Source organism: Ostreococcus lucimarinus, chromosome 1 (genome assembly GCF_000092065.1).
Source record: "Ostreococcus lucimarinus CCE9901 chromosome 1, complete sequence".
NCBI lineage: Eukaryota > Viridiplantae > Chlorophyta > Mamiellophyceae > Mamiellales > Bathycoccaceae > Ostreococcus > Ostreococcus sp. 'lucimarinus'.
Window position 1 is genome coordinate 233,716 of NC_009355.1, and position 24,966 is coordinate 258,681.

Consider the following 24,966-nt stretch of genomic DNA (forward strand, 5'->3'; position numbering starts at 1 on the left):
ACGGCGAACGCAGGGACGCGCGACGGACGGCGCGACGACGCGCGACGACGCCGCGCGCGAGAGGATATATATAGCGGCGCGCGCGAACGACGACGACGAGGACGATGGTGGAACGAGCGGAGGCGCGAGCGGAGAGGGAGGGGCGACGCGGGCGTGGGAGGTTGCGGTTTCGCGCGGCGGCGGCGCGAGTGGCGCGGGAGCGGCGAGAGGCGCGGAAGGCGTTGAGGTCAGACGCGGGGCCGGGCGCGACGATGGGCGGGACGGCGCTCGGGATGTTTAGGGTGGATAATCGCGCGCGCGTCGCGGTTTTTCGAATCATGCACTCGCAAGCGATGGAATATGTTGTTTTCGTGGTGATATTGGCGCACTTCGTCACGCTCGTGCTGCTGGCGACGAGCGGGGAGTCGACGCGGGCGATATCGAGCTTGAGCGAGTTGGCGAAGTCGCCGCTTCGCGCGATCGACGCGGCAATCTTGTGCGTGTACTCGATCGAGGCCGCGGCGCGGATTTTCAGTCTTGGATTTATAGGGCACAAGCACGCGTACATGTCGAGCGTGTACAACCAGGTCGATCTCGCCATCATCGCCGTGAGTTGGCTTTCGATGACGATGCAGTGGCACGGGAGCGATTCGCTGTTCACGCGCGTGCGCGTCGGACAATTGCGATTCTTTCGCGGGGTGCACGCGCTCAAACGGTTCAAGCTCGCGACTTCCGTGGTTTTCATCGCGGAATCGCTTCAGAAGTCCATCGTGCTTTTACGCGATGTCGCCGCCATTACTGTGATTTGCGCCGTGTTTTACGCGCTCATGGGTATGGGTATCTTCGGCGGTTCGCTTCGACGGCGATGCGTGGAGACGACTTCGGCGGAGACCGCGCGCATGTTTTACACTGCGGTGAGCGATCCACCGTTATTTTGCGGGGACGTCGGCAATTTACCGAATCATAAAGGCTACGTGTGCCCGGGGGTGTACGATTCCAACTCTTCGTTATTTTGCAGCGATTTGGTCGGCAATCCACAGCACGGTTATCAATCGTTCGATAGCTTCGGGTCAACGCTGCTCGTGATGTTTCAAACAATCACGATTGAGGCGTGGCAGGATGTGATGTACCCAATCGTCAACGCCGAGTATAAAGCGTCGGCGGCGTACTTTGTGACACTCATCATCGTGGGGACGTACTTCATCGTCTCTGTCTTCGTCGCCGCAGTGAGCGGAGTGTTCCTCCGGCTCCGACGCGAGCACCAGATGATGCTGCGAAGTAAATCAAGAAACGGGGCATCGTCCGATGATGAGCTCGAAAGCGAGCTCGCGATTCGAAAACTTATTCGAAGGTTAAACGGCGGCACGGGCGAAACGTTAGCCTCGATCGCGGAAGCGGCGTTGACGAGAAAGCGAATGCTGGAAGAAGGAGACAACGATCAAACTCGAGCAATACCGAGCGGTGTTGCGCGGCCAAAACGCGATCGGTTATCAGAGCGCATTAATCATCCGTATTTTGACAAGATGGTGAGAATTTTAATCGCTGCGAACATCGCCGTCATGGCACTGTATCGATTCGATTTGGACGACACAAAGAAAGAATATCTCGTCATCGCCGAAGGTTTTTTCGTGTCTGCGTTCATGCTTGAAGTGATATTACGGGGACTTGCGGCGAAGGACATCGGTCGACGTATCGTGACGTTCAAGCCGACGAATGAGGATTTGATGCTGGTTTTCGACACGGGCGTCGTCGCAATTAGTGCAACGGTGATGTGGGGCAAAGGCATGAATTTGACTTCGCTGCGCATCCCGCGGCTATTCAAGACTTTCGGACCTGCAAAGTCGCAAACAGGCGTGGACACCATAAATCGTGTCTTCAAGTCGCTCGGCTCCCTTCTTTCCTTGTTTTTATTCTACGTCGCAATTCTCGCCATGTACGCCGTGCTCGGTATGCAACTATTCGCGAATCGTGATGCTGGTTTGGAAGACATGCCACGTCTGCACTATAATACGTTTCCACAAGCCATGTTGGCGTTGTTTGTCGCCAGCACGGGTGAGGGTTGGACAGATTTGATGTTTCACGGCGTGCAGATCACAAATGCGGCGATTCCGTTTTATATTTCGTTCTTCGTGCTCGTCAACTACATCGTTCTCAACCTCGTAATCGCCGTAGTTCTCGAGAACTTGGAGTTGCGAGACGTTGAAAAGACAATTGTCCAATCCGAGGAATTGGTGAAACGAACGGTGAAGATGGCGATGCGAGATCAAAAGTTTGTAGATTTCATGGAGCGCGCTCGCGTGAAATTCAAGTTAACGCTCAGCGGACGCCGTTGGACGGTCGAACGCGCACATCGACTTTCACCGTGGCTAGAGCTTCGTTCGGAGACGGAACGGCGTATATCTAAAGCTATTGAGCGAGAGATTGCGGTGTCGCTTGTGCAAAAGGCGACGTCAGATACAAAGGTTGGTGGCGAATTTGTACTGTGCGAGTCCAAGTTCGTCCAAGTCGCGCCAAACTCAGTGGGAGACGACATGGCGCCAGCCGGCGCGGATGCCGGCGGGCTGACCGTGTGCATGAAAGTTCGTGTAGACAACGATAGCGCGCACGCCTTAGGAAATAGTACAACGGGGAAAGCGGCATCGCGACACAATCCCATCGCTAGAGGCGGCGACGACGACGGGCGCGTGGAGATTATCTTTGAAGACGCTGTCTCCAAAGCTACTGACTTCGCGGCGTGCCCAGCTCTACCGTGGTACATATCCGACGACGCATTGTGTATATTTCCTTCGTCGGGTAAATTACGAACAACCTTACGCAGAGTGCTTCGATCGCGATGGTACGAGCGCATAAGTTTTTCTTTCGTCGTCGTATCCGTCCTCGCGGTTTTGGCGACCAAGCCTGTGGATCAAATAAACGAGCTTCAAAAACATGTCGATACTGCAAACTACGCCGTTTGTGGATTCTTCTTGGTTGATTTCATCATGAATATCATCGCACACGGGCTCATACTCACGCCGGCGCCGTTCGTCGGCAGGGTTTGGAATGTATTTGACATGGCCATCTTGATCATCGACGTGATGATTGTGGCCTGTCCCCTAATACTCGGTGACGCATACACGAGGTACTGGCGCCGCGCATTTAATATGGCGGCACCCATGCGACCGATTCGAATCATGACGCGGGTGACGTCGATGCAGCGACTCGTGAAAACGCTTGTGGTGACGCTTCCAACGATCAGTGGGATCATCATGCTCACGGGGGGGATGTTCCTGGCGTTCGCGATCGTCGCCATTCGCGAATACGGCGGGACCTTTTACAGCTGCAACGATTTAATGGTGATGACAAAGATCGAGTGCGTCGGTACATTTGTCTCTACTGGAGGCGACATCATCGCTCGCGAGTGGAATAGAAATCTGTTCGAGTTTGATTGGATAGGCAGTGCCATGCTCACATTGCTCGAAACGGCGTCTTTGGACGGTTGGATCGAAGTCATGTTTGCAGCGATGGATAAAACTGGCGTAGGCATGCAACCTCGATTTGAACGCAACTGGCCCGCGGCATTCTTTTTCGTCGCGTTTATATTGATTGGCTCGTTTCTCATGATTCGTACGATCATCGGTGTTTTCATTCATCAGTTTGGTTTGATATCAGGTCGCAAGCTTCTCACTGAGAGGCAAAAATTGTGGCACGACATGCACAAGGTGGCGCTTTCGCTCAAACCGATGCGAATGAAATTTCTGCCACCTCGAGGTCTTCGTAGAGTGTGTTTTCACATAGTCAACCATCGAAGCTACCGAGCGTTCGTGTTGATCGGAGTCGGCTTGAACGCGGCTTTAATGGCGACTGAGCGCTACGGCGACGGCGAAAGCGTTTTGGCTCACGTTCGTTCGATTGGTGAAATTTGCTTCGTCGGTGTGTATTTGATAGAGGTGTTGTTGCAAGTCAGCGCGGCGTACCCGAGCGTGCGCCACTACTTCTCGAATAAGTGGAATGCTTTCGAGCTCACGCTCGCGGTCGGTTCTGCGGTGACGTTACAAAGTAAAGCTGGATCGTTGCGCGATCAAATAGGTAGGCCGTTTAGGTTCCTGCGCGTCTTTCGCATCATTCGCCATGTTCAGTCTTTGCAGATCCTGGCGAGCACACTCTTACTGGCGATTCCGAGTATATTAAGTGTCATGGGTTTGATGTTGATTTGGATGTTCATGTACGCCGGCATCGGAACACAGATTTTCCCTAACGTAAAGTTTGGCGAAGCTTTGAACAAGGATGCGAATTTCCAAACGTTCACTAGTTCTTTCCTCTTGCTGTTTCAAGTCATCACGGGCGAAGGGTGGCGGCAATACATGTATGATCTCATGGTCACCACACCTGATTGCACGCACTCGGAGGCGTCGTCGGATTGTGGATTTCCCGACGGTGCGGTGCTGTACTTTGTCACGTACGTCATCGCCATGGGCTACGTTTTCACCAACCTCTTCGTTGCGTCCATTTTAGACCACGTCACCTTTGGTGTCCTACGCGAGGCCGCCATCATTACCCCAAAACACCTTTACGACTTCCAACAGGTCTGGAGCAAGTACGACCCGCTGGCAACCGGTTTCATCGGTGCGCACAGACTCGGCGAGCTGTTACGAGATCTCAGCCCACCGCTCGCCGTCGAATTCCGCGGCGCGCTCCTTGAGAAATCACCCGTCTTTCGCGAGCAAGCGGAGCGTGCCGCGGCTTTATGGCGCCGCCGCATCATGTACGAATCTATATCGATTCACGTCCCTGGTCGCGGGATCCCCTTCACCCCTCTCCTAGAATCCCTCCTCGCAACCAAGCTCGGCGCCGCCGCCCTATCGCTCGCCGAGCGACTCGCCCGTCAAAAACGTCTTCGCGACGTCGAAGCCTGGGGCGCCGCCGTCGTCGCCCAGTCCTACATTCGTGGTCACATCACTCGCAGACGCTTGCGAATCGAGCGTTCGAAGCGCATCGCCGCCTCGCGCGCGTGATGGTGCGTCGCTTGACTCGGCCGCTTCGTCGCCGTATGAAATTTAAACACAAACCAACAGCCACGCCTCGATTGACCGTCGCGCCAGTCACTCGCGCGCGTCACCGCGCGAGCACACGCGCGTCGGGCGAGCGCACACACGCGAGCGGCGCGATTTAGCCCGAGCGAACGACGCGAACACGCCGCAGTCAACGCGCACGGCGCGGCATTCGATTTGATTTTATTCAAACGCGCGTCGTCGCATTCGGACGAAGATCGCAGTCGTGACGCGATGGACGAGTTTGCGCAAGAGAACACGCGGGGTGCGAACGTCAAGCGCGATGCGGTAAAGCTGCTGGACGAGGTGCGCGGGCCGTGGAAGCGATGCGAACGACGCGCGAGGTCACATTCGGTCGTCAGACGGTTGAGCTCGAGACTGACGGCGTCCCGGCGACACGCGAACGCAGGCGTTGAAGTCTTTGCGGGATAAAGCGGAAGAAAATCAAGTATTAGGAGATGCACTGGAGGCAACGCGGCGCGCGTTGGCGAAGTCGGAGCGTGAGGGTGCGAAATTGAAGGAAGGGTTGAACACGGTGCTCGCAGGGGGCGACAAAGACGACAAGATGACGCTCATCGAGTCGCTGTTTGAGAAGCTTGATGGCATGGCGACGCGGTATTCGAGCGTGATCTCTACGCCAACGATTCAGATCCCGCAGTCTCCACAAGCGGGGGATGTGGGCGAGATGTCGGCGCTTCGGAGAGAGCTGGACGATATGTCGAACGAGTTGCAGCGAGCGTCGGCGAGTTCGGGCGACTCGGATAAATTAAGAAAGCAACTAAAAGCGGCGCAAGACGCAAAAATTGCCGCACTGGCGGACGCTGAAGCCTTTCAAACCGAACGCGACGATGCCATAGCAGAGGTTGAAAGGTTGCGACAGGCCTTGAAGACGACAAGCGCTGGCGGCGGAGGTGAACCGTTTCTCAACAACGAACGCATGCGTGAACTCGAAGGCTTGCTTGTGGAGGCGCAAAATGCGATTGGTTTACTCTCTGATGACAATGAATCTCTTCTTGTGAAGCTACGACGTTACGAAGAAGCCGGCTCTGGGAGTGACGGGTCGGATTCGAAGCACGTCAGAGCGGCGCAGCAAGCTGCCAGAGACGCGGCAACGGCGGCGAACGAAGTCGCGCAAGAAGCCGAGCAAGCCATCTTGGCGGCGTATTCTCGCAATGGTTCCAACGCCGAGTTGCAACAAGAGCTGGATACGCAACGCGAACTCGCAGCACGAAGGGCCGATGAGGTTGAAAAGCTCAAATCGATAATTGGCGACATCGACGCTCAGCGAGAAGGCTTGTCTCAAAAGCTTCGAGTGGCGTACGCGAGTCTGCGTGAAGTAGAAAGCAAGAAGGATAGTAGCGGTCAGTTCGAAGGTTCCACGGCGGAAAAGATTATGGCACTAGAGAACGAGTGCATGCGCCTTCAGGATGAAGCCGACGCTGCGGCCGAGGCTTTGGAAGAGGCGAGAGAACGGGCCATGCGCGAAGGCGCCGCCGCGGAAGCAGCTCGTCGTCTCGGTGCGACAGCTGAAGCGAAGGTATACAGCGCCGTGCAAGCGCGGGACGCGGCGCTCGCACGGGTACGCACGCTCGAGGAATCCATCCAACACGCCGTCGATAAAGAAAAGCACATCGCGATGGAGACGGCGCAATATCGCCAAGAGCTCGCCGTCGTGTCAGACGATTTGATGGCGATGACAAAAGAGCAACAGGTGGTCAATGCCGAGCTGTTGCGTGCGACGAGCGAGCGCGACAACGCGTGGTCAGAACTTCGAGAGGCGAAAGCAGCGCAGCAAGCGGCCGAAGCGAACGCGAAAGCAAAGCAGAAGGAAGTGGACGACGTTGTTAACGCCTACCAAGAACTTGGCGTCGAAAATCGTCGAGTTGTCGCGGACATGGACGACATGGAACGCGATTTGCGCCGAGCAAAGGTTGCGCTTGACTCATCAGAAGCCACCTTAGCGCAGGCGACTGAAAGGGCGAAAGCGGCTGAAGCTGAAAATAAGGCGTATGCGAGTGACTTGCAAGCGTATCAGCGTCAAGTCGATAATCTGACGCATCTACTGGAAAACTCTGTGCGTGACAAGGGAGACGACACGGGTTCGTACGAAGCGCTGACGACAAAGCTCGAAGCGTCAAAGGCGATGTTATTCGATATGGAACGCGCGAGAGAGATGTCGCGACGCGAAACCGCCGCGGCGGAAGCAAACTTGCTCGTCACTCGAAGCCGGCTCACCGATGCACAAGGAGATAATGAGACTCTCAAGCACAAGTTAAGGTTGGAGACAAATCGTGTGCGAGAGCTCGAAAGTCTCGTTTCTGCACTTCGCACCCACGAACATCAAGCGGTTGTCGAAAGTGGTGACAGTTCTCAGCGCTCGGAGCTTTTGAGGGAGCGCGTGAGCGCACTGCAGGAGCAAAATCACGGATTATCACGTCAACTCGAGGCTCTCAAGCAGGATAAGAAATCGTTTGAAACCGAGGTCGAGCGCCTTCGCAACTTGATTGAGGATGCGGCTGCAGGTGGATCGACTACGAGCCAGTCCGGTCGCACGGTGACGAGCGCTTTGGTTCACGCTGAAGCGCAAGCAAAAGAGAGAGAGCACGAAGTCGAGAGACTCACCGCATTATTGCAGCAAGCTCAAGAGAAATGCGCAACTCTTGAAAACAGCGTTCGGGAGGCTGAATCAACTGCGAACGATGCGAAGCGAGAAGCGCTCGCGATTGCTCGCCGCGAAGCTGAAGCGCGCGCCGAACTAGGTGGTTTGCGCAGCGAACTCAGCATCGCAAAGGACGCGCTGCGAGACGCGATGGAAGATGGTTATTCGAACAACGATTCGCAGGTGTTGCAAATGCGCGTAACGGACGCTGAGCGCCGAGCGGCGGCGGCGGAATCGGCACTCTCGAGCATGGAGCGTGCGAATCCAGTGTCCGCAGCTTCCGCTGAAGAGGTGAAGGTACTTCGCGAGGAGAATCAACGTTTACTCCATTTGTTGTCAAAGGCGAACGATGATCTGAACTCGGCGCGAAAGATCATTGACGAGCAAGGTTACGCCGACGGCGCGACTGCTTTGCTCGTAAACGAAAGGGTACAGGCGGCAGAAGAGGCGCGCCGACGAGTCGAGCAAGATTTCCAGCGACTTGTCGAGCAAATGCAGCAAATGGAATCCGGCGCTGGTGGCGAGCTTTTAGATAGGTTGCGAGAACTCGAAGAAGTGAACACCGAGCTCGAATATGAGAACGACGCGCTTCGAGAATCGCTAGCGGGGACTGAAGAAGCGATTGCGGTGATGCAACAAGACCTCGCGAGAACCGTGGACGAGTACGCCAAGCTCGGCTCGCTTGTGGAGACAATAAGCGACGATAGCGACGCGTAGGTGCTGTGTTTTATTTATATACTAGCTTTTCCCCATCGAGTTGCTCCAGACTTCTGCAGCACGTCGTCACGAACTCGACATATCTCTGATATTCGCTTGAAACTTTGTTACGCGCGAGGGACAAAATCCGTAGGCGCGTCAGATACGCCAACCAACTAATCTCCTCCAAGTCGTCCACTCGATTTTCGTCAAGATGTAACTCGCGCACGTAGGCAAGCTTTGTTACGTGTTTCAGAGTTCGAAATGCGTTCTTACGCATGCATAAAACCCGCAAACTTTCACAGCCATCGAATGTGCTTGAGTCGATCCTACTTAATTTGTTTTTGTCAACCTTGAGTACTCGCAAAGACTTGAGCTGATTTATGCCGTCGAGCCTGGTGAGAAAGTTGTCGCTTAAAAGAAGCGTTTGAAGACTTGAGCACGAACCGAGCGCGAGCACGCTGAGCGATGATATGTAGTTCCCGCTCAAATCAAGATATTTGAGTTTGCTGAAAGAACTGGCGCGACCGAACTTGGCATTAACCCTATTGTTGCGCAATTCGAGCCGCGTGAGTCGTGGCAAACTAGCCAGCGCGGAAACATCGCTGAGATTATTGTTTTCCAAATTCATGCGTTTGATTCCTTGGAAGCGCGCGTTCACGACATTATGATCAAGATGAAACAATCCGAGTGCGACCAATGAGATTTCATCTCCTCCCGCGGCGTGTTCACCGGAAACAATCATGTCCTCCGTGAGACGACCAGAGTAAATTTTTGTCGCATCCGCTCGCGCTGCCTCGCTGATATAATCGGTATCCAATATGGACAATTGATTGAATTTGAATATCACGTAGTGCGGGTACGTTTTCAAATCACACATGACGTTCCCGTACAACGTGAGTAACCTGAGGTTGGGAAGTGCGGCGAGCGCGACGACGCTACTCGTTTCCGCCAACATGTTGTGCGACGCGTATATTTCGCGAATTGAGCGACACTGTTCAAGTCCACTGAGCGATTGGAGTTCGTTTCGCTCGACGTTGATGAAGAGTAACTTTATCAATGGCTTGAACCAGGATGGGGAAAGAATTTTGATCATGCAGTTGCGCACGTTGAGGAATTTCAATTCCTTCAGCAAACTCAAACCGTCCAAACGTATCATCGCATTTCCCTCCACGGATAAGTGCCTCAGGTGGCGGCAGGTGACGCCGAAACTTTTGATCGATTTAAGGCAGTTATTCATGAGGTATGCGACGATGAGCGTGTTGAATTCTCCGCACAGTTCTACTTTCCTGAGAGATTCATCTTCCAAGCTGAATTCGACGATTTCCGACGCGGACTGCGCGGCGTCACGGTACAGTTTACCACGACGTCTCACTGCGCGTGCGTTCAGTCTGCATCCAACGACGCGATAATGCGCTCGCATACGAGATGTGACTTCGATGCCGTCCAAGTGTGTCAAGGTTGGCGAGCGTTTGACCAGAATTGGGGCGTAGAATTTACTCTTTGCCAACCACTTGCGATTACCTCGAAGAATCAACGAGGTGACGTTTCGCGCACGCGTCGTCAAGACGTTCAAATCCTCCGAATTCCACAAGTGATTGTTCCCGAGATCCAACCATTTTAGACTGTTCATTTGAGGGAGACCTTGAAGCCGTTTGATTGCATTATCGCTCAGAATCAATGTTTGTAGGTTTACACACTCGCCGATTTCCTGTGGAATGCCGCGGAGCTCAGCGGAGTGCAGATTGATCTCAGTCATGTTCGATGCGATCACAATGTCGCTTATCCTTCGCGTCAAAATCCACGCGCTTTTACGTTTTTGAGGCGCACGTTTTTTACGAACACGTCCGAATTTACCGAAGATCTCGATGAAGACGTCGTCTACGCTCTGTGCAGCTGATTCGGCTTTCGCGAATGCGAATCGTTCTTCGCGCGCCGTCTCTGCGACAATTTCCGCATCTTGAAAAACGCGCGCGATCAGCACGAGCGACGCCTCGCGTGCTCGACGCTCGATTTTCGTGAAAGAGATTTCGAAGTGACTTATGTCGGAAAGATCGCGCTCAACATCAAGCCATCTTCCTTCGGCTCTGGCGCGCAACAAATCGCGTTCGACGGAAGCCGTGAGTATACGCAAATGTTCCAGAGCGACATCACGCGCGTCATCAAACGATTTGCGAATCCTCGCGCATCGCATATGATACCATAACTCTCTTTCTGCGTGTTCATCGCTCGCTCTCGCTCGCTCGTCTTCCGATATATCGACTCCGTCCAGCACGCGCAAATTGGACACGGCTCGCAAGATGTACGAGCGATACCATCGCCCTCGACAAAAGTCACACGCGCCGTGTACGTCGTCCTTAAACGTGATCGAATGTATGAAACGAGTCACCCCAACGTACGCGAGCGACTTGATGGGATTACCAGCGATGTTGAGGTGATTCAGCTCGCGCAACGCATCGGCGTCCGGAACGCTTTCGAGTCGGTTGCGCGCGACGTTCAGATCCCGCAGCGCCATCAACGTCTCGATCCCATCGAGCGACATTAAACGATTATCGTTCAACCAAAGCGTGTGCAGCCGCTCAAGCCGTCCATCCGCGAGCCCATCGAGCGAATCAATCGCGTTCCCGTACGCGTACAACGCCTCCAACCCGCGACACTCGCTCGCGCCTTCCAAAGACCTCAGGCCGCACTCCGCCACCGTCACGTTCCGCAGACTCTCGCACGCCCCCAATCCGATCAACGACACCACATCACCGCACTTCACCACGCGCAGTGTCGTCAAGCGCGCGTACTTTTCCAAATCCAACTCGGTCAACGCGCCTCGCGCGACGTCCCCCATAAAGTACTCCAACGTCTCCGCGTCGTCACCGCGCCCGTTTCCCTCTCCCTCGTCCGCCTCGTCCCGGCGCTCTTCTTCGTCATCGTTCGCTTCATCGCGTCGTCCCGCGCCGTCGTCGCCTCCACGCGTCGCCGCGGCGCGCATTAAAGTTGGGTCAACCGCGCGCCGCCGAATCAGAAATTCCAGAAATTCCAACGACCACTTCGCGTGTCACCCACACTCTCGGTCTCGGACCGACCGCGCGCCCGCGATGGCGTCCCTCGCGCGCGTCGCGCGTCGCGCGTCCGGCGACCTCGCGCGATGCGCGCGCGCGGCGCTCGCGCGACCGCGCGTCGCCGCGCGCGGCGTCGGGTTCGGTTTCGTCGACGACGCGCGCGGGACGGGCCCGCGGCGTGGATTCACGAAACGCGCGTTCGCGGGCGACGCGCGCGCGCTCGGCGCGCCGTTCGCGGCGCGAAGAGAGGAAGACGCGGTGAGAGACTCGCGCGGGGACGCGCGCGCGCGGGCGTCGCTGGTGTTCGCGCGAGGGTTGCGCGCGAGCGCGCGCGCGGCGCTGGACGTCGGGCGGCGCGGGCACCGCGAGACGAAGACTGGCGTCGGCGGCGCGCGAAAGGTGAAGGAAGAGAACATGGGCGAGTACGAGGAAATACCGCGCGCGGCAGCGTCGGAGGCGATGGACGCGGCGAACGATCAGAGGGCGCTGAAGGCGGTGCACACCGCCATCGGATGCAACGCGGCGATTTTGGTGTGCAAATTGGGAGCGTACGGCGCGAGTGGGTCGCCTTCGATGCTCGCGGAGAGCATTCACAGCGTGGCAGATATCGTTAATCAGATGCTGTTGCAAGTGGGGATCACAAATAGTAATAGAAAGCCCGATGCGACGTTCAATTACGGTTATCGACGCGAGCGGTTCGTGTATTCGTTGATTTCCGCGGTGGGAATTTTCTTTCTCGGTGCTGGGTTTAGCGTGATGCACGGGATGCACGGGTTGATGGACCCGATGCCGTCTGAAAACATACGTATTGGGATCGCGGTGTTGGGCGCGTCGGCGTTGTTGGAAGGATTTTCGTTAAAGGTGGCGTACGAGTCGTTGCGCGACAACGCCAAGGCGCAAGGAATGACGCTGAGGGAATTTATCAAATCTGGTAAAGATCCCACCAGCGTGGCCGTGCTCGCAGAAGATGCTGCCGCGGTGTTGGGTTGTGGCATCGCGGGTACGGCGCTCATCGCGTGCGAAGTGACGGGGAGTCCGATGTACGACGCGATGGGCTCGATTGCTGTCGGTGGCCTTCTTGGGGTGACGGCAATGTACCTCATCAACAGTAACCGACTGCTCCTACTTGGCCGATCTCTCGGTGCAGATAAGATGCAAGTCATCACGGAGCACATGCGCCGCGATCCAGTCGTCGAAGAGGTTTACTTTGCTAAGAGCGAAGAGCTTGGCGCTGGGACGTATCGTTTCGCCGCCGAAGTTGAATTTAGCGGCAAAAAGATTGTCGAGCGATATCTCGCGAAGAAAAATCGTCGCATGGAGCTGCACTCGAAGTTTAACGAGGCGTCAATATCGGCGGATGCGCAAGCTATGGACGGTGCGCTGTCTTTTTACGGTGAAGAAATCGTTCAAGCCGTCGGCGACGAAGTCGATCGCATGGAGAAGGAAATCGTCAAGATTGAACCCTCCATCCATTACGTCGACATCGAGACGAATTAGGCACACATGACGTTCACCGCCCGCTCGATTGCCCGACCGAGGTAACGCGCTCATCTTGTTGTAAAATTAACTTAATCGTGCAGAACCGACCGTCAGGTCAACCTCGCCCACTCGAAGTGAGTCTTCACTATAGAGCGCGCCGATATTCGTGTACGCCATGCAGACGTAACGCGCGATGCGCACCGCGATGCATGACACGGCGTCGCGTAAGCCGACATCGCGCGTTCTCGATCGCGCGCCGTGCGAGAGCGCGGAGTCGCTCTTTGAAAATTTGTGCCAAAATTGGGCAAAGCGAGCCGATGAGTTGGCGCGTTTTGAGCGTGAACTGTGCGCGACGCGGGAAGCTGTGCGACTGTCGAGCGATGGATCGGACTTGGACATGGTGGAAAAAGATACCAGGCCGTGTTCACGTGCATGTGGTGAAGACACGCGCGATACTCCCGCTCGCCCTCGGAGAACTGAATCGACTTTTTCTGCCGAGCCTCCGGCAAAGCGACGTGCGAAGCAACGTATTAAGTCTTTCGTGACTGAAGAGAGTGACGAAGACGAAGATACAGAGGTTTCATTGCGCGAGCTCCTTAGTCGCGCGATCGAAGAATCAGTCGCGGTGCGGCGTCGACGCGTGGAGAAGGAGACAGAACGCCGCAAAATCGTCGACACGGCACGCGTACGACGAGACGCTGGTCGCACGATCGCGAGAAGCTTGAAGCGCTGGCACACACGCCGAATGCGTACAATTTGTGTCGTGCAAAGTATCTGCCGCCGATGGCTCGCTCTTCGTAGAGTAAGAGCGGTTCGAGACCGTCGCGAGCGATTGACGCGGATGTTTTGGATCTGGCGCTCGACGCTCATCAGAGCGCGTCGACGTCGTGCGTGCGTGCGAATACAGTCATCGTGGCGCGGGTACGCGACACGACGCGCGCTTCGTGAAGATAAGGGTAGACGCGAACGCGTGAAGAGATGCGTCGAAGAAATAGTCAAGCGCTACATTCAGCGCCATGAGAGAGCAAAGCGAGCGTGCGCTGCACAACGGATCCAGCGCGCATGGCGCGCGTTTATTCGATTCTCAACGTTGCGGCGAATGAACGCCGCCACATTACAAATACAACGCGTGTGGCGAGGCACGCGCACGCGGAGAGCTGTGCGGAGTTACCGAGAGTCGACCGTGCGAAGAAACGCGGTCGAATTCGATTTAGAAAGCGCCGACGAAGACGATTTCATGGACGACGACGACGACGAAAACGCGGCACTTCGCGATGTCTTCGACAGCGTCACCTGTTCTACCGCAGAGCGCATCGCCGAGTCCACCGAACGCGCACGCGCAACTTCATCGCGCGCACCAGCTGCTTCGGCGCGCCAAAGCGACGATTCGGCTTCGACGGCGTCGCGCGAGCACTACAATCGACGCCATACACGGCACATCCGCGAGCAATCGAAACGCCGCCGCCGTGAGGCGCTTCAAACGAGCTCAACGGCACGGTTCGCTGCGTTTCGATCCAACGCCGCGCGTTCCACGCGTTGACGTCTTCAACCGTGCCCGCGCAACTGTCCCGCACAATGAGGCTCGCCGTCGCCGCCACCGCGCGCTCGCCCACCGGCGCCCTGACGCCACGCGCGAGCGGTAAGTTCCGCCGTCGCGACGCGTTGCTGACCGCCGGTTTGTTCGCTTGCGCGTCGCCGCGACGCGCGCGTGCCGAAGGTTTCCTCCCGCTCGACGTGTACCTCGAGCGTCTGGAAGAGTGTCGCCGCGCCCTCGACGCCGTCGCCACCGAGCTCGAGACGCGCGAGGACCTCACCGCGAAAGATTTCGCACGCCTACGCGCGTCGCTGCACACCGGGGAGATCGGGCGGTTTTGGGTCACCGCGCGTGGGTGCGACAAGTACACCGCCGGCGTGGAGCGGAGCCCGTTTGCTCGCGAAAAGGAGGACATGTGGACGCTGATTCCAGAAAAATCCGGCCCGCTCGGCAGGGCTCTGAAACCAAACTTCGATAACCCCGACGACAAGTTGTGCCTGATATATTCGTGCGTGAACGATCCCACGGCGCCGGCGTCGATCGATACGCTGTACTCGTTGAAGTTGTTCGACGAGGGGTTGCGGATCGGCGCCAAGGGCGACGCGGTGACGGCGGAGGGGCTTAGTTTCGTCGCGCGCGATGTTTTGGAGAAACTCGCGACGTACAGAACGCTCGTGGTTGAAAAAGCGGACTCGAGCTTGATGGACGCGAGTTGGGTGAACCCGTCACCCGCCTCGTGGTCGGGAGTCGGAATTTAGAAATTGGATTTGTTGTAGTCTTCGCGCGCGCTTGCGCTTGTTGTTTAATACTTACATTCTTTCTCATTCGTACACATTTATTAACGCGGCGTGAAATCGGCCCAAAGCGGGCCGTGGTCGGATAAATCAAACTCTTCCGACGTCGGCCATCGACCCTCTAACATTGAGGTTGGCAGCGTCGCGCATTCTATTTGCAAGTCGCCCTCGCCGAAGACGTTGTCGTCCCAGGACTGCGACACGACGACTTGATCAGCCGCAGAAGACGCCATGAAGTCGCCGATATCGAGTGAAAGATTTGGATCACTCGTCAAGTCAGCCATGCCTTTGATATCCATACGCTGAACGAATTCTTGAAAGTCGATTTCGCCGTTGCCATCCTTATCGCACGCTTCGTAAAGAGCCTCCAATTCCGCGGTAAGGAGCCCCGGACTCTTCTCGCCGCACAAACCTATCTTATTCGCGAATTCGATGAACTCATCCTTCGTCAGAGACCCATCGGAGTTTGCGTCGAACTCCTTGAACGCCGCGACATCGTCCACGATGCCTTGTTGAACGATCTTTGCCCGCATCATCGCGAAAACCGCCTCTTTCCACGACGCTCCGATCTCGAGCACTTGCTTCGACGGGTTAAGCAAAAACATGTGATCGACTCCGACGCACTCACCATGATGATTCAAGTGCGAAACCCACGAAGTGGCGCAACCTTCCCGGCCCTGACACACGTCCAACGCGTTCGTGAATCCTTGCGACGTCAAAAAGCGATACACCCGACCCGAACTTGACCCGTTAAAATCCCCCGTGATGACGATCGGTAACTTTTTCCCTCCGATCGCCGGCTCTCGCTGAAGCTCTCGCAAGAACTCTAAAATCTTAAACACCTCTCTCAGCCGAATCAGGCTTGAATTTTCATTGTGCGGAAACAACAAGTGCGTGTTCACGACCAGCGTCTCGCGTCCGTTCGCCTTCGACGCCACCCGCGCCACGTGCGCCACGCGATCGCCGCAATCGTTAAACAACACGTCCCTAGCGTCTTTCACCTCCAATCTATCTCGTTTTACCGCCGTGAGCAACCCATCGCACCTTCCGCTCGTCCTCGGCGTCACCGCGGCGTCGTACGACGCCTCGCGCAGCCTTCGCGTCCACAGCTCGCGCATCGCCTCGTTCGCGTGCCAAAACTCCTGCACGCACAGCACGTCCGGCGACGCGTCGAATATCAAATCAAGTATCTTTTCGTTGCGTCTCAGCGCGTCCTCGACGTTCGCCGACTCGCGCGCGTCGTCGTTTTCCTTCGTCCCCGCGCGCTTGTACTCGGGACACAGCACGTTGAACGTCATCACGCGCACGCTCGCGTCGCCTCGCGCGTCGGCGCGCGCGCGCGTCGCGATCGTCCTCGCGCGCGTCGTCGCGAGGCGGCGCGTCGGCGCGCGCGACGGCGCGCGCGCGCGAACCGCGGTCGATGACGGCATCGCGCGACGCGCTGTGACCGCACCGCGACGACGACGCGACGCTCGACGCGGCGGCGACGACGATGGCGCTCGGGGCGACGCTGACGACGCTCGGCGCGCGCGCCGGCGCGCGCGCGCGCGACGGCGCGCGCGGGGAAGGGAATCGTCGCGCCGCCGCCGGAACGCGTGCGCGCGTTCGACGCGGCGGCGCGGTGACGCGCGCGCGCGACGACGACGGCGCGGACGACGGCGATGCGATCGCGACTGAGCCGTCGTTCGTGCCGCGCGCGCCGGGCGTGCGCGATGGACCGTGGGAGAAGGCGGACGCGGCGGCGGTGGTGGCGAGCATTCGCGACGCCGACGCGACGGCGAAGAGGGCGGGAAGAGTGGTCGAGGACGAAGCGTTTTCGTTGCTCGGACTCACGGCGAGTGAGTTGAAAGAGTTCGCGGTCGAGCGCGGGATGCCGGCGTTTCGAGGGAAGCAAATCGCGGATCACCTGTACGCGCCGAACGGGGCGAGCGCGCGGTCGGTGGACGATTTTACGACGCTGTCGAAAAAGCTGCGCGAGGAGCTGAAGAGCGCGAATGTGCGCGTCGGGCGGTCGAGGCGACATCACGTCGCGGCGGCGAGCGATGGGACGGCGAAGTTGTTGCTTCGATTGGATGACGATAGAGTCGTCGAGACGGTGGGTATTCCCGCCACGGAGAACGGAAAGAATAGGCTCACGGCGTGCGTGTCGAGTCAGGTCGGTTGTCCGATGCGCTGCACGTTCTGCGCGACTGGCAAAGGTGGATTCGCCCGTAATTTGGCCCCGCACGAGATCGTAGATCAAGTATTGGCGCTCGAGGAGTACTTCGGTCAGCGCGTGAGCAACGTCGTCTTCATGGGCATGGGAGAACCGCTGCTGAACGTGCCCAACGTTCTCAAGGCGCACGAGGCGTTGAACAAGGAGATTGGAATCGGTGCGAGGCACATCACGATTTCCACAGTTGGCGTCAGAGGGTCGATCGAAAAGCTCGCGCACGCGCAACTGCAATCCGTGCTCGCGGTCAGTTTGCACGCGCCGAATCAAGAGTTGCGAGAAACCATCATCCCGAGCGCCAAGGTGTACCCGATGGAAGACTTGCTGCAAGACTGCGAACAGTACTTCGTCGCCACCGGTCGACGCGTGACGTTTGAGTACACGCTGCTCGGAGGAATAAACGATCAACCAGAGCACGCGAAGGAACTCGGCCGATTGCTGTACGCTCGCAACCTGGCGTCGCACGTCAACTTGATTCCGTACAACCCCGTGGATGATTCCGACTACCAGCGCCCGAGTCGGGCGACGGTGTACGCTTTCCGCGACATTCTTGAAGGTCTCAACGTCCCAGCTTCGATTCGCCAAACCAGAGGTCTCGAGGCGGCGGCGGCGTGCGGACAGCTGCGTAACGCGTTCCAAAAGAACGCCATCGTCGGCGACTTGGCGCCGGCGACGACGTGACGCTAGTATTTTTGCGGTAAATTACACGACTATTGTAAACGATACAGTAAAGTAGGCTATTCTCTATTTCTTTTTGCGAAACAACCCGCGCACCATCTGCCCTAATCCCTTCGCGAGCGGATTCTTAAAGTACACGACTTCGTAACCATCCGCCGCGCACGCCCACTGCTTTCCGTAGGTGTGCACTCTCTTCGTCTCCAGTCCCGTGCTCGGCTCGACCAACGTCCCACCCTCGTGCGTCCACGCCAAGATGGAACCGTACATGTTAAAATATTTCGCGTCCCCATCATTCGCGCGCTTCGCCATCTTCTCCGCGTACTTCCCGCTCCGGTACCCAATCGTGCAGTAACAAATCGCGTCGTGCGCGCCCAGTCCCTCCCGCGCGCGCTCGTACGCCTCCGCGTCCATCGCGCCCTCGATCACGCTCACCGCGCGCTCCTCCGCGTCGCGCACGTCCACGAGCACGCACGCGCGTCCTCCGCGCGCGCCGTTCGCGACGCGCGCCATCGCCTCGCGCGCGGTGACGTGCGGGACGTCAAAGTCATCCCTGAACGCGTCCGCGAGCGCCGTCACGCGCGCGTCGCCCATCGATCGCGCGCGCACGCGCGCGCGCGCGACGCGCGGCGCCGGCGCGCGCGCGCGCGCCGACGCGAACGCGATGGCGAGACGCGCGACGCGGATTCGACGCGTCGCGGAGTGCGACGCGGCGTCGGCGCGCGACGCGTCACACGCACGCGCGCGCGCGAGCGAACCGAGCGCCGACGGCGAGCGCGGGAGAAGAGGCGACGAACGATCGAACGATCGCGCGCGCGAGGACGGACGACGCGCGACGACGACGCGCGAACGACGCGTGAGCGATGATGCTGACGACAACCCTGAATCGCCAGGGTATCGCGCCGACGACGCGACGCGGACGCGATGCGCGCGTCGAGACGCGGCGAACGACGACGGAACGAACGATCGAACGATCGCGGAGGGTGACGACGCGCGCGATGCCGGTAGGGAAGCCGGTGCCGTGCGAAAAACACTTTTTACATCTGGATGACTTCACGAAGGAGGAAATCATGGAGCTCGTCGAGCGGGCGTCGAGCGAAAAGAAACGCCTGCAGAGCGGTGATCGAAGCTTTCAACCGTTCAAGGGGAAGACGATGGCGATGATTTTTGCGAAGCAATCGTTGAGAACGCGGGTGAGCTTTGAGACGGGGTTTAAATTGCTGGGCGGGAGCGCGATTTATTTAGGTCCGGATGATATTTCAATCGGAAAACGCGAGGCGACGAAGGATATCGCGAGAGTAATCTCGAGATACAACGACATCGTCATGGCGCGATTGTACGAGCACTCCCAAATCGAGGAGTTGGCGGCGTACTCGAGCGTTCCGATCGTTAATGGGTTGACGGATTATAACCATCCGTGTCAGATATTAGCCGACGCGTTGACGATTTACGAGTGCCTGGGGCGCTTGGAAGGCGTCAAGGTTGTGTACGTCGGTGATGGTAACAACATCGTGCACTCGTGGTTGAATTTGGCCGCGGTAGTGCCGTTTCACTTCGTGTGCGTGTGTCCGGAAGAGTACACGCCGGATGAGAAGACCTTGCAAAAGGCTCGCGACGCCGGTTTGTCTACGATAGAAATTTCGCACGACCCGGTGGAAGGCGTCAAGGGCGCCGACGTCATCTACTCTGACGTCTGGGCGTCCATGGGCCAAAAAGACGAAGCCGAACAGCGCAAAAAAGACTTCCAAGGCTACCAAGTTAATGGCAAGATGATGGCGAGAACGCCCAACGCCATCTTCATGCACTGCTTGCCCGCCGAGCGCGGCTTGGAATGCGACGACGAAGTCATGGAAGCCGATTACTCCGTCGTCTTCCAACAAGCCGAAAACCGCATGCACGCGCAAAACGCCGTCATGCTCAAGATGTTGAATTGTTAAACGAACCGTTGTGTCCATACGAACATTGGGCTTATTTATTGTTGAATAAGAAAACCAAGCTTCTTTCCACTTTCGACTCCCGCGCCTCAGTCCTCGCCTCGCCGCGTCGCTCGCGATGTCCGCCCCCGACGCGATCTCGAGCGGTGTCGAAGTCGAATACTTATTACAACAGGTCGCCGAGGTGCGAGGCCTCGCTGCGAGCGCGGCGCGTCTCGTCCCGCGTGTCCCGCTCGAAAAGTACAATTGACTGACGGCGACGTCCCGCGCAGGCTGTGCGCCGCGAGCGCGCCTTGTGTGATACTCTTCGCGAGTACGACGAACAATACGCCAGTCTACAGCGCCTCGTGCTGTCGCTGCCCGAAAAACCAAAGCATGAGATCATGATTCCGTGCACAAAGTTTGCAATGTTCGAGGGCGAGCTCGACGGCGAGGCCGACGTCTTCGTCGGCATTGGTGGTGATTTGCTCATCGAGCGCACGGCTAAACAGGCAAGCGAGATCATTGGCCGACGGCGGGATCTTCTTCAGGCGAAGATGCGGGACGCGGAGCAGAACGCACGGGCTATGGAGAGTCGTATAGAGGCGGCGGCGGCGTTGCGGGAAAGCGGCGTCGGCGCGTCGGCGTTGGAGGAGGAAACGGTCGAGGATGGACGCGCGCGGATCGCGCGACGAGGTGATGGAAGCGTAGAGATTACGGAAGTGTACGAGGCGGATGATGAGGGCATGATCGCATCGATCTCGACCCTTGCGCCGAGTTCGGAGAGCGAACGCGTGAATGCAAACGACGCGCGCGGCGATTTGGACTCGTTCATCTCTCGCTTGGAGGCTATGGAGTTGAACGAGAGTGGAGCACAGGACGTGGCGGCGAGCGATGACTACATCGATATCGAGAGCGACGACGAGAGCGACGTAGACGTGGATGGGGGTGAGCCACCGACGATTGAGTGCCCCGAAGACTTTGTGAAATACGAGCGATGGAAAGCCAAGCGAGACGCCAAAGACGCCGAGCTTCGAGCTGAGTCCGATCGTGTTCGACGACGTGCGGAAGAAGAAAGACTGAGAATCGAAGAAGAGATGCGCCGTAAGCACCCGCCCTTGAAAGATACGGTGATCGAGCGGATTCCAGGGGAAGGTGGCGCGTCGTCTTCGCGAGACGACGCCAACGTTGACGTGACTCGCAAGCTGTCGCGGTACCAGATGAAGAAACTCGGCCTGGCACCGGATTCTCGATGATGATTAGAGATCTTTGAAAACAACGCACGATGTTGTTGTACAAGTATAGATACATAATAGTACTAGGACGACGCGCTTTTAGTCGAAGCGATCGAACTCATCTAACGCTTCTCCAGCCTTGACGAAGGAAAACGCATCGCGATCGAGCGTCTTCTTCGGCGACGGTGGAATCGCAACTTCCTCGCCATCGATCGAGGTGCAGAATTCGGGGAGAGTTTTTGCGACTAAAGCCGAACGTCGCGCGTGCTTTTTCGCAAAATTCGTAGCGTAAGCCCCCGCCTCGGACGCTAAAAACTCGGGCGTTCCTCGACAGTCGTGCTCGGCGAATTCCGGAAACGGCGCGGCTTCGGGTAGGACACCGTTTTCGATAATCATCGACTTGATCCACGATTTCTTCGCCTTGGCCACGGACCACATCTTGCGATTCATGCTCATCTCCGTCACGAGCCACTTCGTGGTCTCTTCGCTAAAAAACTCCCGAAACGTCGCCTCGCAGTTCGCCCCCCCCCCTTTGCCGTGCGGCCCCTTGACGAATCGAAGCTTCTGCACCGTCACCGGATCCACGAACGCGCGCAACATGGTGTAAAGCCCGTTAAATATCTTCGGCGCCTCGACGAAAATCATCATCTCCAATCGTTCCGGGTACGATCTCGCGAACAACGACATGCACTTCGTCGCCACGCTCGGCGCCATGTTCCCCGCGCCGAAGCGATGAAAGTCGCACACCCACACGTATTGATCGTACGGATACGCCGGCAAGAACGACTCCAACAGTTCCAACACCTGCACGCAGTGTTCCACGTTGCTCGCCGCCTTATGATCCATCGCGAGTCCGATGTCCGAGTACACGATCGCCCGTCCGCACGCGTCGAACCCGATCTGCTGCATGTAGTGGCTCCGAAAGTCTCCCTCGAAGCATCGCTCGCATCGCACGTCTCCCGGCCGCGCCGCGGCTCGCCACGCGATCGTCTTTCGCAGCCGTTTTGTCGCCTTCGCGACGTCTCCCTTATCCGCCCTCAGGAACCGCTCGCACGTCTCGCGCGTGCACCACGCGTCGACGTCGTCGTCGCGCGCCGCCGCGAGCGCATCCGCGACGCGTCGTCGCACGGCGTCGACCGCCTCGGGCGCGATCGCGGTTCGCATGCGCGCCGTGATGGACACCTTATCGCGAAGCGCGACGTCGCGACTCGTCGTCGACGTCGACGCGTCTTCCGCCCGCCGCGTCGCGCGCGCGCCGTTCGCCATCGCGCGCCGCGCTCCGACGCGCGCGACGCCGAGCGCGACGACGCCGGCGCGATCGCGACGCGTTTCAGTGCGTTTCAGTGAGACGTCATTTATACACCCGGTCGCAACGCACATAGCGATATCGCGCGTGGTGTACGTACATGCGTACATGCGCGCGCGTCGCACGCCCCGCACGCGCGCGTCGAACGTGGGGCAGCGCGGCGTCGCGGACGTCACAAATACGCACCCCATGTCCGCCGCCGTTAAGGTGCGCGATCGACGCGCGAGACGACGCGATCGGACGACGACGGCGCGATCGCGACGTCGCGACGTCGCGACGCGCGGTCGCGACGTCGGCGACGGCGCGATGACGGACGCGGGACGAGCGATCGCGGATAATCATCTCATCGACGCCATCGGCGACGACGATCGGGGACCGCGGGCGTCGAGCGCGGACGCGCGCGCGCGCGAGGACGCGAGGGACTGACGGAAAGAATTTTGTGCGTCGCGATCGCAGACCGTCGAACTCACCGCCCGCACCGCGCTCGCGGGTAACTTCCGCAAGGCGACCGCGCCGCGCGCGGCCGCGAAGGTGCGTGACCGCGCGGAACTCGGCGCGCGCGCGACGCGCGAGCGCGCGCGACGTCGACGGGGGTGCGCGGAGACTGACGAATGGGGTGTTTGCGCGTCTAGGCCAACGTGAACGTGGTGACCGAGGCGAAGGTTAAGGTTGCCATCAACGGTTTCGGCCGCATCGGTGCGTGCGATCGCGGATAAGGGTCGCGATGCGATTGTCGCGATGTCGATGCGTTTCGCGCGTCGTGTGCGCGGTGTTCGCGCGATGTGAGGCGAACGAGGGCGCGCGGTGATTGGGAGAATATGCGCGCAGCGCTCGTGCGTCGAGGGAGGGCGCGCGCGAGGCGCGCGAGGCGCGCGAGGGTGCGATCGACGCCGGGGTGCGCGCACGTGGCACCCTGGGGATTTTTATGACTTTTAGCTCGCGCGCGTGGGCACGACTCGAACGACGCGACTGACGATGAAATGAACGCTTGTGGGCGATTTAAAACACAGGCCGCAACTTCGTGCGATGCTGGAAGAGCCGTGGCCCGGACTGCCCGCTCCAAGTCGTGTGCGTGAACCAATCCGGCGGCGCCAAGCCGGCGGCGCACTTGCTCAAGTACGACTCCATCTTGGGTACGTTCAAGTCTGACGTCAAGGTTGTCGACGACGCCACGATCTCCGTCGATGGTGACATCATCAAGGTTGTGTCCGATCGCGACCCGCTCAACTTGCCGTGGAAGGAAATGGGCATCGACATCGTCATCGAAGGTACGGGCGTCTTCCTCGACGGCCCGGGCGCGGGCAAGCACATCCAAGCCGGCGCCAAGAAGGTTGTTATCACCGCCCCGGCCAAGGGCTCCGACATCCCGACCTACGTCGTCGGTGTGAACGCCGACCAATACGACAACTCTGCCAACATTGTCTCCAACGCGTCGTGCACCACCAACTGCTTGGCGCCGTTCGCCAAGGTGATCGACGACAAGTTCGGCATCGTCAAGGGTACGATGACCACCACGCACTCTTACACTGGTGATCAACGCATCTTGGATGCGTCCCACCGTGACTTGCGCCGTGCTCGTGCCGCCGCCTTGAACATCGTGCCGACCTCCACCGGTGCCGCCAAGGCTGTTGCGCTCGTCTTGCCGCAACTCAAGGGTAAGCTCAACGGTATCGCGCTTCGCGTGCCGACGCCGAACGTGTCCGTCGTCGACCTCGTCGTCAACGTTGAGAAGAAGGGCGTCACCGCTGAAGAAGTCAACGCCGCGTTCAAGGAAGCGCAAGATGGCCCGATGAAGGGTGTTCTTGCGATCACCGATGTCCCGCTCGTGTCTGTCGATTTCCGGTGCACCGACGTGTCCACCACCATTGACGCGGCTCTCACCATGGTGATGGGCGATGACATGGTCAAGGTTGTCGCGTGGTATGACAACGAATGGGGTTACACCCAACGCGTCGTCGACCTCTCCCTCATCGTCGCCAACGGCCTCATCAACGAAGGTGTTGCCTCCGCCGACCCGATGGACCAACTCTGCGCGGATGATCCCTCGGCGGACGAATGCAAGGTGTTCGATTAAACCATTTTTTCGATCAACTTCATCGAGCGATGTTGGCGAGTGGACGAGGCGTGAGACGTAATTATTACGTCGTTGCGCCCTTGATTTCTCGCGCGATTTACCAGCGTATTAACACACACTTCTGTAATCAGAATCTAGAGACAGATTTGAAAGAACCGCGTTCGCCTCGACGTAATTTTTCCGTCTCGACTCGAAAGCGCTGTACTTAACGTGGCGTCCTGCAAAGTTGCATTACAAATATATTGAATCAATGACCTGTCGTCGATGAAAGAATATCACGAAATGAAGACGAGCGCGCGTCTCGATTGTCGTGTGCGCGTGCGAGAG

At 58.1% G+C, this 24,966-nt stretch overlaps 13 protein-coding genes across 13 annotated transcripts; 9 read left to right on the forward strand and 4 right to left on the reverse strand.

The window, feature by feature from the left end:
- Positions 1-332: 332 nt before the first annotated feature.
- On the forward strand, positions 333-4,973 carry OSTLU_13647 (VIC family transporter: calcium ion channel; the record flags this gene model as incomplete). Its single annotated transcript, XM_001415389.1, has 1 exon — positions 333-4,973. The coding sequence occupies one exon, from the start codon at positions 333-335 to the stop codon at positions 4,971-4,973; it is 4,641 nt and encodes a 1,546-aa protein (XP_001415426.1).
- A 270-nt stretch (positions 4,974-5,243) lies between these two features.
- On the forward strand, positions 5,244-8,385 carry OSTLU_28747 (predicted protein; the record flags this gene model as incomplete). Its single annotated transcript, XM_001415390.1, has 2 exons — positions 5,244-5,315; positions 5,419-8,385. 2 exons carry the CDS (start codon positions 5,244-5,246, stop codon positions 8,383-8,385), a joined length of 3,039 nt encoding a protein of 1,012 aa, XP_001415427.1.
- A 10-nt stretch (positions 8,386-8,395) lies between these two features.
- Positions 8,396-11,203, reverse strand: OSTLU_28748 (predicted protein; the record flags this gene model as incomplete). Its single annotated transcript, XM_001415740.1, has 1 exon — positions 8,396-11,203. One exon carries the CDS (start codon positions 11,201-11,203, stop codon positions 8,396-8,398), a length of 2,808 nt encoding a protein of 935 aa, XP_001415777.1.
- A 673-nt stretch (positions 11,204-11,876) lies between these two features.
- Positions 11,877-12,914, forward strand: OSTLU_39741 (CDF family transporter: cation efflux; the record flags this gene model as incomplete). The annotated part of the gene is made up of 1 exon (XM_001415391.1): positions 11,877-12,914. The coding sequence occupies one exon, from the start codon at positions 11,877-11,879 to the stop codon at positions 12,912-12,914; it is 1,038 nt and encodes a 345-aa protein (XP_001415428.1).
- A 187-nt stretch (positions 12,915-13,101) lies between these two features.
- On the forward strand, positions 13,102-14,436 carry OSTLU_92090 (predicted protein; the record flags this gene model as incomplete). Its single annotated transcript, XM_001415392.1, has 1 exon — positions 13,102-14,436. The coding sequence occupies one exon, from the start codon at positions 13,102-13,104 to the stop codon at positions 14,434-14,436; it is 1,335 nt and encodes a 444-aa protein (XP_001415429.1).
- Positions 14,437-14,843: 407 nt separating this feature from the next.
- On the forward strand, positions 14,844-15,188 carry OSTLU_28750 (predicted protein; the record flags this gene model as incomplete). Its single annotated transcript, XM_001415393.1, has 1 exon — positions 14,844-15,188. One exon carries the CDS (start codon positions 14,844-14,846, stop codon positions 15,186-15,188), a length of 345 nt encoding a protein of 114 aa, XP_001415430.1.
- A 347-nt stretch (positions 15,189-15,535) lies between these two features.
- On the reverse strand, positions 15,536-16,540 carry OSTLU_3023 (predicted protein; the record flags this gene model as incomplete). The annotated part of the gene is made up of 1 exon (XM_001415741.1): positions 15,536-16,540. A coding segment is annotated over one exon (1,005 nt), but the record flags the coding sequence as incomplete, so codon positions are not given.
- A 554-nt stretch (positions 16,541-17,094) lies between these two features.
- On the forward strand, positions 17,095-18,117 carry OSTLU_12087 (predicted protein; the record flags this gene model as incomplete). Its single annotated transcript, XM_001415394.1, has 1 exon — positions 17,095-18,117. One exon carries the CDS (start codon positions 17,095-17,097, stop codon positions 18,115-18,117), a length of 1,023 nt encoding a protein of 340 aa, XP_001415431.1.
- Positions 18,118-18,180: 63 nt separating this feature from the next.
- On the reverse strand, positions 18,181-18,525 carry OSTLU_28753 (predicted protein; the record flags this gene model as incomplete). Its single annotated transcript, XM_001415742.1, has 1 exon — positions 18,181-18,525. The coding sequence occupies one exon, from the start codon at positions 18,523-18,525 to the stop codon at positions 18,181-18,183; it is 345 nt and encodes a 114-aa protein (XP_001415779.1).
- A 327-nt stretch (positions 18,526-18,852) lies between these two features.
- OTC1 (Ornithine carbamoyltransferase) lies at positions 18,853-20,074 on the forward strand. The gene has a single exon (XM_001415395.1). The coding sequence runs from the start codon at positions 19,110-19,112 to the stop codon at positions 20,046-20,048; it is 939 nt and encodes a 312-aa protein (XP_001415432.1). The 5' UTR covers positions 18,853-19,109; the 3' UTR covers positions 20,049-20,074.
- Positions 20,075-20,338: 264 nt separating this feature from the next.
- Positions 20,339-21,280, forward strand: OSTLU_92092 (predicted protein; the record flags this gene model as incomplete). Its single annotated transcript, XM_001415396.1, has 1 exon — positions 20,339-21,280. A coding segment is annotated over one exon (942 nt), but the record flags the coding sequence as incomplete, so codon positions are not given.
- Positions 21,281-21,358: 78 nt separating this feature from the next.
- On the reverse strand, positions 21,359-22,423 carry OSTLU_39956 (predicted protein; the record flags this gene model as incomplete). Its single annotated transcript, XM_001415743.1, has 1 exon — positions 21,359-22,423. The coding sequence occupies one exon, from the start codon at positions 22,421-22,423 to the stop codon at positions 21,359-21,361; it is 1,065 nt and encodes a 354-aa protein (XP_001415780.1).
- Positions 22,424-22,754: 331 nt separating this feature from the next.
- OSTLU_28757 (predicted protein) lies at positions 22,755-24,796 on the forward strand (the record flags this gene model as incomplete). The annotated part of the gene is made up of 4 exons (XM_001415397.1): positions 22,755-22,772; positions 23,022-23,096; positions 23,198-23,261; positions 23,576-24,796. 4 exons carry the CDS (start codon positions 22,755-22,757, stop codon positions 24,637-24,639), a joined length of 1,221 nt encoding a protein of 406 aa, XP_001415434.1. The 3' UTR covers positions 24,640-24,796.
- Between the last annotated feature and the right edge of the window lie 170 nt (positions 24,797-24,966).

Coding starts and splice junctions, on each gene's coding strand:
- OTC1 (XM_001415395.1), top strand. CDS start 19,110: ATGCCGGTAGGGAAGCCGGTGCCGTGCGAAAAACACTTTTTACATCTG.